Source organism: Uloborus diversus, chromosome 9 (assembly GCF_026930045.1).
Source record: "Uloborus diversus isolate 005 chromosome 9, Udiv.v.3.1, whole genome shotgun sequence".
Lineage (NCBI taxonomy): Eukaryota > Metazoa > Arthropoda > Arachnida > Araneae > Uloboridae > Uloborus > Uloborus diversus.
In genome coordinates this window covers 92,593,862-92,606,600 of record NC_072739.1, presented here as the reverse complement: position 1 = coordinate 92,606,600, position 12,739 = coordinate 92,593,862, and the positions used below count along the sequence as shown (strand labels likewise).

General features: G+C 34.0%; 1 protein-coding gene across 1 annotated transcript in view; it reads left to right on the top strand.

Moving 5' to 3' along the window:
- Positions 1 to 12,739, top strand: part of LOC129230375 (ATP-binding cassette sub-family C member 10-like) — a 93,546-nt gene that overhangs the window by 72,707 nt on the left and 8,100 nt on the right. The window contains exons 14-17 of the mRNA XM_054864773.1: positions 134 to 303; positions 3,407 to 3,567; positions 5,911 to 6,164; positions 7,971 to 8,214. Of these exons, the coding sequence (XP_054720748.1) occupies positions 134 to 303; positions 3,407 to 3,567; positions 5,911 to 6,164; positions 7,971 to 8,214 (829 nt within the window). The remainder of the gene's footprint in view (positions 1 to 133; positions 304 to 3,406; positions 3,568 to 5,910; positions 6,165 to 7,970; positions 8,215 to 12,739) is intronic.

Below are 12,739 nucleotides of genomic sequence, written 5' to 3'. Positions count from 1 at the left end.
TACTATTAAGTGTGCTGTTTTTTTCCCCCTGTAATGTTTGTGACATGATTTATGGGTAAAATAAAACATTCTTTATGAATTTAATTTCAAATCTAAAAAAAGAAGCAACTAAATAAATAAAATGTATATGAAGGTTTCAGAGAGAAAACATGGTTTGTGTTGATTCAAACATACGAGCAGTTCTGTCTACTGCAGCTGCATCTCAGTGGTTAAATTTGAGACTTCAGTTCATCGGAGTTATCATTGTAACTGGAGTAGCCTTAATTGCAATGTGGCAAAATCAACTTGGTGGTGTTGATGCAGGTAGGTATTGTTTCTTTAAGCTTTAATTTCAAAAATGGTATATGATGTTTGTGTAATGTATTATATTTCATTTTTTAAGTTTCTCAGATAAATGCTGTTTGATACATATTAGTAGAATATTTGGCTCGATAATGAATGTGTTTTTCTTTCTTTTGAGTACTAAAAGTCCATGATTATTCATGAGTTAAGTAACTATTTTTGTTTCCTAAAGTATCCTAATAATGTCCTAAGAATCCTTATGGTTACCTGGAAAGTTACTCTTTATTTATTTTGCTTAGTTAAGCATACAAATATCAGGGATGCCCCCCTAACAGCAAGGGCACCCCATTGCAAATATCCCCCAAAAAGCAAGAGTCCCCCAAATGAAAAAATACCCTCAAAACACCCCCTTAAAAATTTCAATATCGCAGTCTGCGCCATGATCCCCCATATGTGGGCACCCCTGCAAATATATTAACTAGCATTTAAAAAATGTATCTAAAAGATAAATGAGTCAACATTTTGGAGATTTTTATCTGAACAGTATTATTTTGGATATTAAAAAAAAGAAGAAAAAGAAGAAGAAACAAAATCATAATGCATGTAAGTTTCAAAATTTAATGGGTTAGGTTTATGTTCAATCACTGAAATATTATGAGCTTGCATAAGTACAAGTGTATTTTTATTCATCCTAAATTAAAAAGCTTGTGAATGATTCAGTATATTCTTTATAAATGTTAGTTTATTGCATACGTAGTTAGTTATACATTTAGAACAGTAAAAATTTAAGTTTTCAGCTACTTGCTTTATTTATTCATTCAATGATCATACAGGGTGACGACAGATCAGGGAAAAGTCAGGGAACTGTATCACTCAGGGAAATATCAGGAAATTTTGAAAAAATAATAAAAAATCAGGGAAAATTGATCAAATGAAGTTTTTTTTTCCTTGCAAAATAAAGTACTTTAATTCCTTGTGAATTTTCCGCCAATTATTTGTTTAAAAAACGTGAAATTAATGAGGTGCGATTATACATTGCTGAATATTTGTGCATCTTTTTTATTCAAGGTCAAAGTATTCAATCTTAGGATGAGCTTCCTAAGATTGATTCTGTGTCTGTAAAGTTGTTTATATATATATATATTTTACCTAGCTTGAATTTTCCTTCACGCATTCCATGCTATGTAAAATAAACGACCCTATAGGCAAAGAGGAAGCCGTCATTAATAACTTAGCTCCCTTGCTTTTACTCATTGTCTTGAAGTAATTAGCATTCTGTTATATCACGATTTCAAGAAAGGATCTTTGTTTTTTAAATTAATGCTGAAAAAATCTTTAAAGTTATCACTTAGCATTTTTAATTTAATTGTAAAAATTAATTTTGACTTAAAATCAATTTTTTTTTTTTTTTTTGCCATGTTATTATTTTGTTACTTTAGATTACTCGAAGGTTTTTTTTTTTTTTCCAGACTTTAAAACTCTGTTATTTAAAATCATCTTCATATATAAAAATCTTTTGTGCGGAAGTTTGTCACCATAAGGCTTTTAAACGGCTGGACCGATTTTGATCAAATTTTTTGTGTGTAATTAAGTTGTGGCAAGCATGGTTTCAAAGCGCGATGGATTGAATCAGAAATGTTTTTGTTAATTAATTAATTAAGGCATCGGATGGTTACATCTCTCAAATGATTAATATTTATTTAAACCTTTTGTTGAGCGAGAACTGAAATAAATATTTAACCCGTTGTCAAAGGACAATAAGAAAGCCAGTTCTGCTTTTTGTAATGAAATTTCCTACAGTGATATGTCAATTGTGAATATAAAAAGCTTGAGATAGAGAGAGTGAAGCCTTCATTTCTTGAAAGCAACGATTTTAGATCCAGTGATATATTTTAAAGTAAAGTACTGGAAGAAATCGGGTTTCTTTCACTAGGTTCATGCAAAACGCGTATTTTTCGCCGTAGTTAAACCAAGTGACCGGATTAGTGCTTTAGGTTTCCCTAATCAAATGATCGGATAGTACTGTACATAACAACATTTGTTTCTCGGTTCAAATTCATCTGAGTTTTGGCACCAATGGCAAGAATACTTTAAGGATTATCAAACTATTCAGTACATTAATAAAGGAAAAGATGGTGGAATTAGAAGACGAAACAAATTTTAGTTTTGTCCAGATAAATTACAACAGGATAGTTCTGTACACACAAGATCAGTGCAGTGGAAGATTTTTAGCTTTGGTTTAAAGAACAAACAATGACAACAAAAGATGAGATCCCTAATCAGTCGGAGTTTGCTTCTCTCACTGATCGGCTAGATTACAGGAACGTAATGGCTTGGTGACATTGGCCATAACAATACAGTTGCGTTATTATTTATTTACTACTGTTAATGTAATTTATTGTATTTTTTGTTTATTTGGTGAAATATTTTAAATTGCAAAGAATTGTTTTTGGTTTTTAAAGAGTGTTTAGTCATTTTAGTTGATGGATGTTTTTATTTTACATTGGGAGTGTGGGAGGAGGGGGGGGGGCTATAAAACTACTTAAATCAATATTTATTTTCCTAAAACTCAGTGTACTGTGTTCTTTAATAATGCAATGTAAAATAAAAACAAAAAAAGTTTAAATATTTAAAGAATTTATTGTATCTATTATTCACATAAGTTGAAAACCTACGATTTTATGACCACTTTACCCCACCAGACCCTATTTATCAAAAATACTTCTGAAAGTTCTTTGATGATAATCATAGAACTAATGGCTGACATAAATTGTGTCGTGAGATTCAAAATTCAAAAACATATTTGCTTTGAATTTTATATTATTTACTTATATATAGGGGCGGATAGAGAAAACCATTTTAAGGGGCGTCATGCTGAAGAATGAACCCCCATGAACGAACCTACAGTTTTGAGTATGAAACATTTCTGAAACTGCTTGGTGATCAATAAAAAGCACCAAATTGGCCAGTAATAAGGCCCCTAATAGGGCATAAACGTTGAAAATTAATTTCATAAGCAATAAAACTAAGGAGCAGTTCACTTCTGTACTTCTCTCACATTTAAAAAAAAAAAAAAATGTGTGATAAGGTTAACTAAATTAATCTCTTATATTAATTCTTTTAGGGTTAGTAGGTCTTGCATTGTCTTATGCTCTTTCAATTACATCACTTTTAAATGGCACTGTGACTGCATTCACTGAAACAGAGAAGGAGATTGTAAGTGTTGAAAGAGTTATGCAGTTCATCGAAGAGATTGACACAGAGTCTGATGATTATTGTCAGATGGTATGTAGAAAACAAGTTTTTCAAATTTTTCTCTCTGTCATTATGTTAGTTCTTAGGAAAGAAAACTGTGTGAGGAACTATGTCGCATACTTAAAACTTTCTTGCCTCACTATTTTGATTGTTGCCAGAAATAAAAATTAATGTAGGGAAATCCCGGAACAACAAACTTCTGGCGACTACAAATTTTGTTCTTTGTAATGAGAATTTCCTGCAATGGAATTCAAGCAATGTAATAAAAATTAATTTGGGACTGTATTTAATTAAAATGGACATATCGTTGTTTTGGTATTCGTTGCTACGGGATTTTACTGTAATAGTAATTATAAAGTTAATCTGGTTAATAAAGAGAACACATTAATTTTGAGGCTAAACATAAGCTAGCATATTGCAGGCTTTTGAAATTTTTTTAAATAATCCAGAGTTTTGAAGCTTTTGATTTGAGTCGGTGGTGTTCCATCTATGGCTCAAAGTCTGTATATGGCTTGCGAAGCTGATCAATCTTAATGTCACTATGCTTAATATTACAAATTTAATCTGAATATCATAATCGAGCTGTCAGAAAAAAATACTATATTTAACTTTTATGTGAGTTCTGGCCCGTAAAGTTTATCTTAATTTGAGATGCAGTCCATCTAGTAAAAAAGTTGGGCACCACTGATACATCACTTTAAAAGTGTCCTTAAAAGCTTCTTCGCGCCATGTACAGTGAACTCACACTGCAATGCCATTCAACGTACACAAAATGGCTATAACGTGCATTTTTCACAAGTACTGAATTTTAGAGCTAACGGGAATTCCTCACTTACAACACAGATATTTTTGTAAGAGAAGGGAGAGGCATGAGTTATTGGCTATTAAAAATTCGATTCATGAGTGAACTTTCAACCCTTTAGCATCACTTAAAGTGGAAATTTCTTCAACCTACTAGTCTAAACATTGCTTTGTTAGAGTGTACAAAAAAAAAAAAAAACACTTAGCATTTTTTATTTATTTATTTTTTTTTTTTTTCATTCTAAATATGAAAGTTGATGAAATATAATGGCACCTAAACGATTTGTTTTATCTAAAGTTTATGAAGATGGATCGAAAAAGAGAAAGTTTCTGAGTATGAAAGAAAATGTAAAGATTCTTAATATGCTTGAAGGACTAAAAAATGCATAAAAGTTAGCATGACAGTTAGGCATGAGTGAATCACCCAAACATACAACAAAAGTTTATCCTGATTTCCAGGAGAAGACTTAACACTATCTACGCATGCAGAGTAAAACCTATCATTGTCTTCATTTTTAAATTATAAATATAATTACTATATCTACAGTGCAGTACTATTATAGTGTTGCCTTTTATGCCTTTTGCATACTGTTTTATTCCGTGTCTCTCTCTCTCCTAATGAGCATTGATTTTTTTTCATCCTAATGTTATTTTATGTTGAATAATGCAACATTTTTTCACTTGTTCAGGACTGTAATCACGATCACCCGTTTCTCCCTGCACAGCTCATTATCAAATTTGTAATTTGCTTTTTCAGGCCATGAAACTTGTGATCACGCCGATGTGACCTCAGTTTGGAACGTTCTACTTGAATTTGTAAATAGCACTAGATGGCAGTTGAAGTCCATTAAATTTTCCAATATCATGCTACAGAATGTTGACCTTCAATATATGCCTTTGGTTCGGTGTTTTTTTTTTTAATCCAGGGGCATAAAAACGAAAGTTCGCATGTTGGGACCTTTCAACCGGATTAGTAATGGAAAGAGCTGTGATTTTTGGCTTTTGCTTAATGCATTTTTGTTTACATTTTAGTGGAATGGAATGAATGAATGTTATTGGTTAAGGGTGGAAGTAAACTTTTTGTTCTTGAATTTGCTAGATGGCATTTTTTATGGTTATTATCAGTTTCATTTTAATCACCATGGATATAAGAATATAATTTTTACCCAAGGGTAAGATGTCTAAATTGATGAACAAATTAAATATGGAAATGAAGGAGTTATTTTTGAATACAGTATAACTTCGATTTGACGATACCCAATTTAAAGATTAAATCAATTTAGTGACACATTTCACTGGTCCAGATTTAACTGCATTGAATGTATACATAAAACTTTGTGTAAGACATAAAAATTTAAACATAAAAGATGCATGCATTTGCATACATATTTTTTCCCCATCACCTCATCAAAAATTATTTTTAAGATGCAGAGGGAAAAAAAAGGTACTTGATGCAAAACATGGAACTTTTTTATTTTTAACTTAAAAAAGTGGTTTTAAGTGATTTCCTATTATTTCAAAATTTGCATGCATAGTAAATGCAAATTATAAAGAACAATTCTTTTCTTTCAGCCTCCATTTGCATGGCCTTCTCATGGTGTGATTACTTTCACCTCTGTAAGCCTAAAATACAGACCAGACTGTCCATATGCTTTGAAGAATGTTTCATTTGAGACAAGACCCTGCGAGAAAATTGGGATTGTTGGTCGTACCGGATCAGGAAAATCCAGTTTGATACAGGTTTTATGTAGGATGGTCAACTTCTTTGAAGGAGCTGTGTTTATTGATGGTGTCAATATTTCGAATTTAGAGCTCAAAAAACTGAGGTTAGATTCACAGCATGTTTTTTTTTTAAATTCTGTGTAAAAGGTTCAGTATTTTCTCTAGTATTTTTATAGGATTACAGTAGTTTGTAACTTTAAAAATAGAATTGCAGATATGGGCAGGACAGTAAGTGTAGATAAATACATCAACTGGAGTGTACTTTTACTAGGCCTCCCCCCCTTCTGGTCCCCCACTTAGGAATGCTATCCTAGATAGAAAGGTAAATAATTTGGTGGATGGTGATTTGGTGGTAATGAGGAAGCAGATATGTACGTTAGTTGTTTGGGGTCAAAACTTCTTTGCCAGTTTTAATTATTTTTCTAGTTGAATTACAACTTCAAATGAATCCTGCTATTTTGTTCCTTTTACGAATAATAGGTTTTCAAAAACCATTCATAAATTTTAGGAGCATATTATCAAATGAAATAAACGAAGGACATCCTTTCTCCGTAATTGACCAAGTTTGATTCCTATTTACTTTTTGCTGGCGAAATTTTCTGCATGATAGGTGGTCAGGCAGTATTTGTGTTTGCGTGTAAGACTGATATGATTCGATATTATAATTGTTGGAAGGTGTTGAAGAGTGTTCATTGGAAATTTTTTTCAGACTATTCCATTAACCTAATCTGAAATTCCCAATGCAGTTTCTAATCAAACTGCTAGTCATAGCTTCAGGGAGAGGTGAAAAGATTCTTGGGTAAAAAATGAACTTACCAAATAGAGGTAAAAAAAGTTTTAAATGTATCACTAACATTCTTTCCTAATTTTATTTTACTTTTTAAAACTCTGAGAGTAACATCATTGTTAGAGCTCTAAAAAGCAAAATGAACATGAAATCATTTTGAATGAACTTACCAAGATAAAATAATAAAAAAGCAAGGAAAAAAAATCCCTTAGTCTTTGACTCCTGACTTTGAATTGAGCATATATGATTTCTATTTTCTCCTTGTTTGCATGATTTATTGTTATCAACATGATAAAAATATTGTAAACAGTTATTAATTTTTTTTAGAAAAAGTGCACAAGCCTTATGCACTAAACCATAAAAATTCAGCTGAAAAGAAAAGAAATACAGGAGCTAGCCTCCCATGTAAATTAAGCCCTGGTTGTAAAAACTTCCAACTGTGATATTATTTGGAGCCTATATTAGCTGGTTGTTTTAAAAATATAATCTTCAATTAAACTTTATCTTAAAGTTGCATGTGCAGAACATACCTATTTTCTCTTACTACATAAAATATATGAATTTATGCCACCATTTTTATCTTGACAATTTTATCAATATTTATTTGAATATGCACTGATAATTCATGTTGCACCTTCCAGTCTGGTAGGGACATAGCTCTGAAAAATGTAAAATTGGCAGTGAATTCAGAATTAAATGTGTTTTACTTCATCATGTGGTAAAGTCATGTCTTTATTTGCATTAACTTATCAATTATTCAAAGTGTTTTAAATATGTAGAAGTTGGAATTGAACTATCAGATAATTCCTTAATTATTGCATAAATTTGTACATGTATTGAAAAATTATAATACCTTCACAAGATGATAACAATCAAAAACATTATTTAACATCATTTTGGTTAAAAATTTTAAATTATCTCTTGAGAAAGTTGACCATTTTGAGTTATTGCCTTGTACTTAAGGTGCAATGTATGGAACTTATGAGAAAACTGGAATATTTTGTGTAACAACTTTGTTGAATAATACTACAAATTCATTACATATTTATCTCACATGATCTTAAATTATCAATGTAAAAAAATTTCAGTGCATGTTATGATTAATGAATCATTTTTATTGCAGATCAAAATTATCAATTATTCCTCAAGATCCATTTTTATTCAGTGGTAGTGTGCGTGAAAATCTGGATCCTAATTTTCTTCGCAGTGATGCAGAAATCTGGAAAGCATTACGTTTTTGCCACATGGAGGAAAAAATACATTCTGTTGGTGGCTTAGGAAGTGAAATGAAAGAGAAAGGAGAAAACTTTAGCATTGGGGAGAGACAGTTGTTTTGTTTGACACGATCTCTCCTCCAAAGAGCAAAGGTACCAAAAATTTTATTTATTTATATGGTAGTGGACAGAGTTGTGGATACTTTTGGAAAATTTTCTTTTTGACAGTGTAGTAGGTTATCAAAACATGTAACGTTTCAAAAAAGCAAACTTGCCAGACTTTAATTAATTTTAGTTCTCTCAAACACTTTGAAAGATTTATGTTATAGATTTTTCATCATTTGTTGATGAAGGAAGAAAAAGTAAGAGACTCTAGCATCATGCAATGTACCAGACAGCCCAGTTATCACATCCTGAGACTGCAGTTTTGTTCTTATTAGAACTCCACAATTAGGGATAGTGAATTCCATTTATCTAGCTGTTTGTTTGCACTCTCAGCTTCAAAGTGGTGACATCTGTCTCGAGCTCAGTTATTCACTATTCCTGACTGAGGAATTCTACTAAGAATGAAACTGCAGTCTTGGGATGTTATAACCAGACAGTCTGGTACATTGCATGAGGTTCCCCCATAGCCCTGGCTTCTGCTAAATAAACTCTAACATATTTGCTTTTTATATTTCTTTCTTTTTTTGTCATCCCAATTGAAGTTGTATTTACATTTTTTTATGTTAAAAAATTCCTTTTTGAGTTTTAGAACATTTAATATCTTGCATTCAAGTGGAACTACTAACAGTTTCCAACTTAACATACTTTACATCAAAACCTTATAGCAGAAATATAAATGGAGGGATCAAGTCTAACCATTGGCTTAGCAAAAGCTGAGGCTATGACTCCAAGTGACGTGATTCAACAATGACGAATGATTGACACGTTTTGCGTGAAACTAACGAAAGAAACCTGATTTCTTCTAATATTTTGCTTTAAAATCCATCGTGTGACTTGGGGTCTTTGGTTCACGTTAAGAAAGTCTTCACTCCCTACATTTTGTCTCTTCTCAATGATCAAAATTCTCATTTTGGAAACCTGCTGAATTTTATTTGCTTAAGGATGTATGTGCTTCAATGGAGCCTGTTTGTTGAGTGATTTTCTTTACTTATTTCTGTTCATTTGAGAGAAATAAGTTGTATTTTTTTCTTCATATTTTTGCTTGTAAATTGACTTATTACACTCTAAGACAAAAAAAAAGTTGCACCAGGAAGGTGTGGACCGATGTGAATGAAATTTGGAGGGATGGTTCTTCTGCCTAAGATATGCAAATGATTAAATTTCCAGGTTAGGGTTGCGCATGCAACGCGCACAGGGTGGCCCTAAGCACAGCGCAAGACCAGCTATATAAGGGCGTCCAGTAGAGCAGCAATTTTAATTTAACTCAATCTGATTTGTTAGTTACGTCGTTTAACATTGGATTATGCCTCGAAATAAAGTTCGCAAGCAATTTACGCAACCAGGAGTGTTCGAAAGGGGTCGCATAATTGGCCTCCGAGAAGCTGGATGGTCATTTCGACGGATAGCACAGCACGTTGGTTACACTGATGTTACTGTTGCACGCATTTGGCGGCAGTGGACTCAACAAGGCACATATCAGCCTCAACCAGGCTCAGGGAGGCCGAGACAAACCGTACCGAGGGAGGACCGGAGGCTCGTAAGGCAAGCTCGTAACGATCCAACCAGCACAGTTGCAGACATCCAACGGGCTGTGGGACCTTCCATCAATCAGCCAATAAGTGGTCGCACCATTTGCCGACGGCTGCACGACGTGGGACTGCGCTCAGGTAGACCGTTACGACGACTGCCATTAACAGCATTGCATCGTCGGAAAAGATTGAATGGTGCCGTACAAGACGGACATGGAGCGTCGAATGGTATCGCGTAGTCTTCACTGACGAGTCCCGCTTCTGTCTTGGTGGAGACGACAATAGAATCCGCGTGTGGAGGCAACGTGGTCAGCGCCAAGATTTACGGTTTATTGTACAGCGTCATACGTCCACGAGATCTGGTGTCATGGTGTGGGGCGCAATTGCATATGATGCAAAATCACCTCTAGTGTTCATTGACGGTGCTTTGACCTGCCAACGTTACGTTCAAGAGATCCTGCAGCCAGTTGCTTTGCCATTCCTGAGCACCCGTGTTCGGCCGCTATTCCAACAAGACAACGCTCGACCCCATATTGCTGCTGTCTCTAGAGCTTGTTTTCAAGGCCTAGACAGCATGGAGTGGCCGGCATATTCACCAGACCTGTCCCCAATCGAGAATGTGTGGGATGCCATGGGATGAGATGTCAACACTCCACCCGTACCTCGAAATCTGCCGGAACTCCGTAACAAAGTTAAAGCAGCATGAGATAGACTACCACAGGACTTCATTAAGAACCAGGGCCGGACTGGGTGATCGACAGGGCGCGGGAAAGCTGAGTTGAAGGGCGCCGACTGAGTCTCCATAATATCTAAGAAATTAAGATTTAATGCGACCATTTTTAAAAGGATAAAAAATCATTGAGAAGCAAATAAAGCCCTTTTTTGTTGCTGAAAATGTCTAAACGAGAAGTCATATTTTTTGCAAGTTCAAAAATAGTAGAAGAGACCTCCCCCCTCCCCCCAAAGAGTGTTGGTACATTCCCTTAAATATTAATGATTACCCCCTAGAAAGAGACTCCCATAAAAAAAGAGACGAAAGACCACCAAAATACACCCTGAAAATTTGAATAACGTCGCGGGGGCGGTTGGGGGGAATAATTTTTAATTTCGAAGAATGAGAAGTTTTGCAAAATGTTTCTCAACAGAAACTTTTTCCGAAAATTCATTGCTTGTTCGTCTTTCTTCTGAAATGCATCATTTACTAGTTCAATAGCATTAAGTAACAACACCTCTTGCAGTGATACTTTTTTTGTGTGTTGTCGATTGAATTTTTTTCACTGGTATCTGCTGTTGTTTTAAAACATGACGCTATCATTTTATTACATGAATTTGTCGGTTCTTTAAGCTGATTTCATGAGCATTCATGCTCAGGTTTTTTTTTTTTTTTTTTTTTTTTTTTTGTCCCTGCATATGCTAGTTTGTCATTTTCGACAAAATGCTTCTGCAATTTAAAATTAAAAAGAGATGTATGTACATGACAATTCAAACTGTTGTCCGTTTTCAAAGACTGTTTTAAAATATTTTTTCCACTTTATTGTGCTAAAGTTCAAAACTCAAAAAGAATAAATTAAAAATATCATTTCATAAGTAAATTTTTTTCTTTGGATTGTTAAAAATCCAGAGCCGATCCTAGGGTGTCGGCCGCCTGTGTGCAAAGACCTGATGTGTCGCCCCTGAAGAGCAATTTGCATGTTTTGACTATAACGCCCATATAAATCTATATAAATCTTTCTTCAAATTTCTGTATCAAGATCTAATTTTAAAAAAAAGAAAAACAAAACAGGAGAAGGATGAATTCATGTAAAAAGTTAGAAAAAACTCCTTAGGTACAATTTATATCTTTGAAGAAAGTAATAGGTACTAAAAATGTACTAGTCGTAAAAACGCATTTTATAGTCTGTCTTTGGTGACATCAGAGGAAAGACGGAGGAGGAAGAAACAGGGTGGGGTGGGGGGGATCGCATCCAGAAAATATTCAAAATTGGGTTATGAAAAAAGCTGTAATTAATCTTTGGTTGTGTTTGGTTGCTAGGACAAAAGAGTCGGGAACATTCAAGGTCCATGGAGAAATTTTCAATATTGACGTCAAAAATTGCAATTTTAGGAAATTTTTCGAGATTTGAGGGGAAAGTAATGTTGGAGTTCTTTCCTAAAATTCTTTAAAAATTGATGTTAAATTGTAGTTTTTTTTTCTGACCTTAGTTTAGAAAGGATTGGCGCTCTTAAAGAAAATTTTCTGGAACGGAAGTTTGGAACAAGCAATTTTGTGTTATCTTTGTTGACGTTGTTGGAGGGAGGGAGATTCGGTCGTCTCCTATCGAAAGTTTTCAAAATTGAAGTTTAAAACTCAAATTTAGGCTGTCTTTGGTGACGGTAGGGGGTCTGGCATCTTTCCTCTGTTAATTTATCGGCACTATTGTTTCAAAAACACATTTTTCGCTAGATTTGGACACGATAGGGGAAAATACTCCGAACGGAGAGAAATATTTTTACGGAATTAAAATCAATTTTAGGCTATTTTTATGAAGGAAGGGTTTTAGGGCTCTAAAAAGCGCAATTTTGTACTATCTTTGGTGACATTAAGGAAACCGAGAAGTTTCAGCGGATCTTTCTGAATATTTTTCGATATTAATATCTGAAAAATAACTAAAGACTTGTCTCCGATTGATGGGGGATGCCGGATGTCCTAGCGCCGTGAAAATTTACGTAAGCTATCCGGAATTTTTTAGAAATGGAAGTCCCAAAATCGTATTTTAGGCATTGTTTGATAACGATGGGACAAAGAGCGGTTGGGGATTCAGTGTGCCCTCAAGAACTGTTTTTTGAAACTGAAGTCAATTTCAGGCTATTTTAAGCAGGAAGGGTTTGGTGGCTTCACGGAACCATCTAAAAACGAAAGTTGAGCCATAGTGATTACGTTGGAGAAAAGGGGGATCCGCGGCATTTCCCCCAAAGTTCTTTGAAACTGATGATTGAAAAACGCA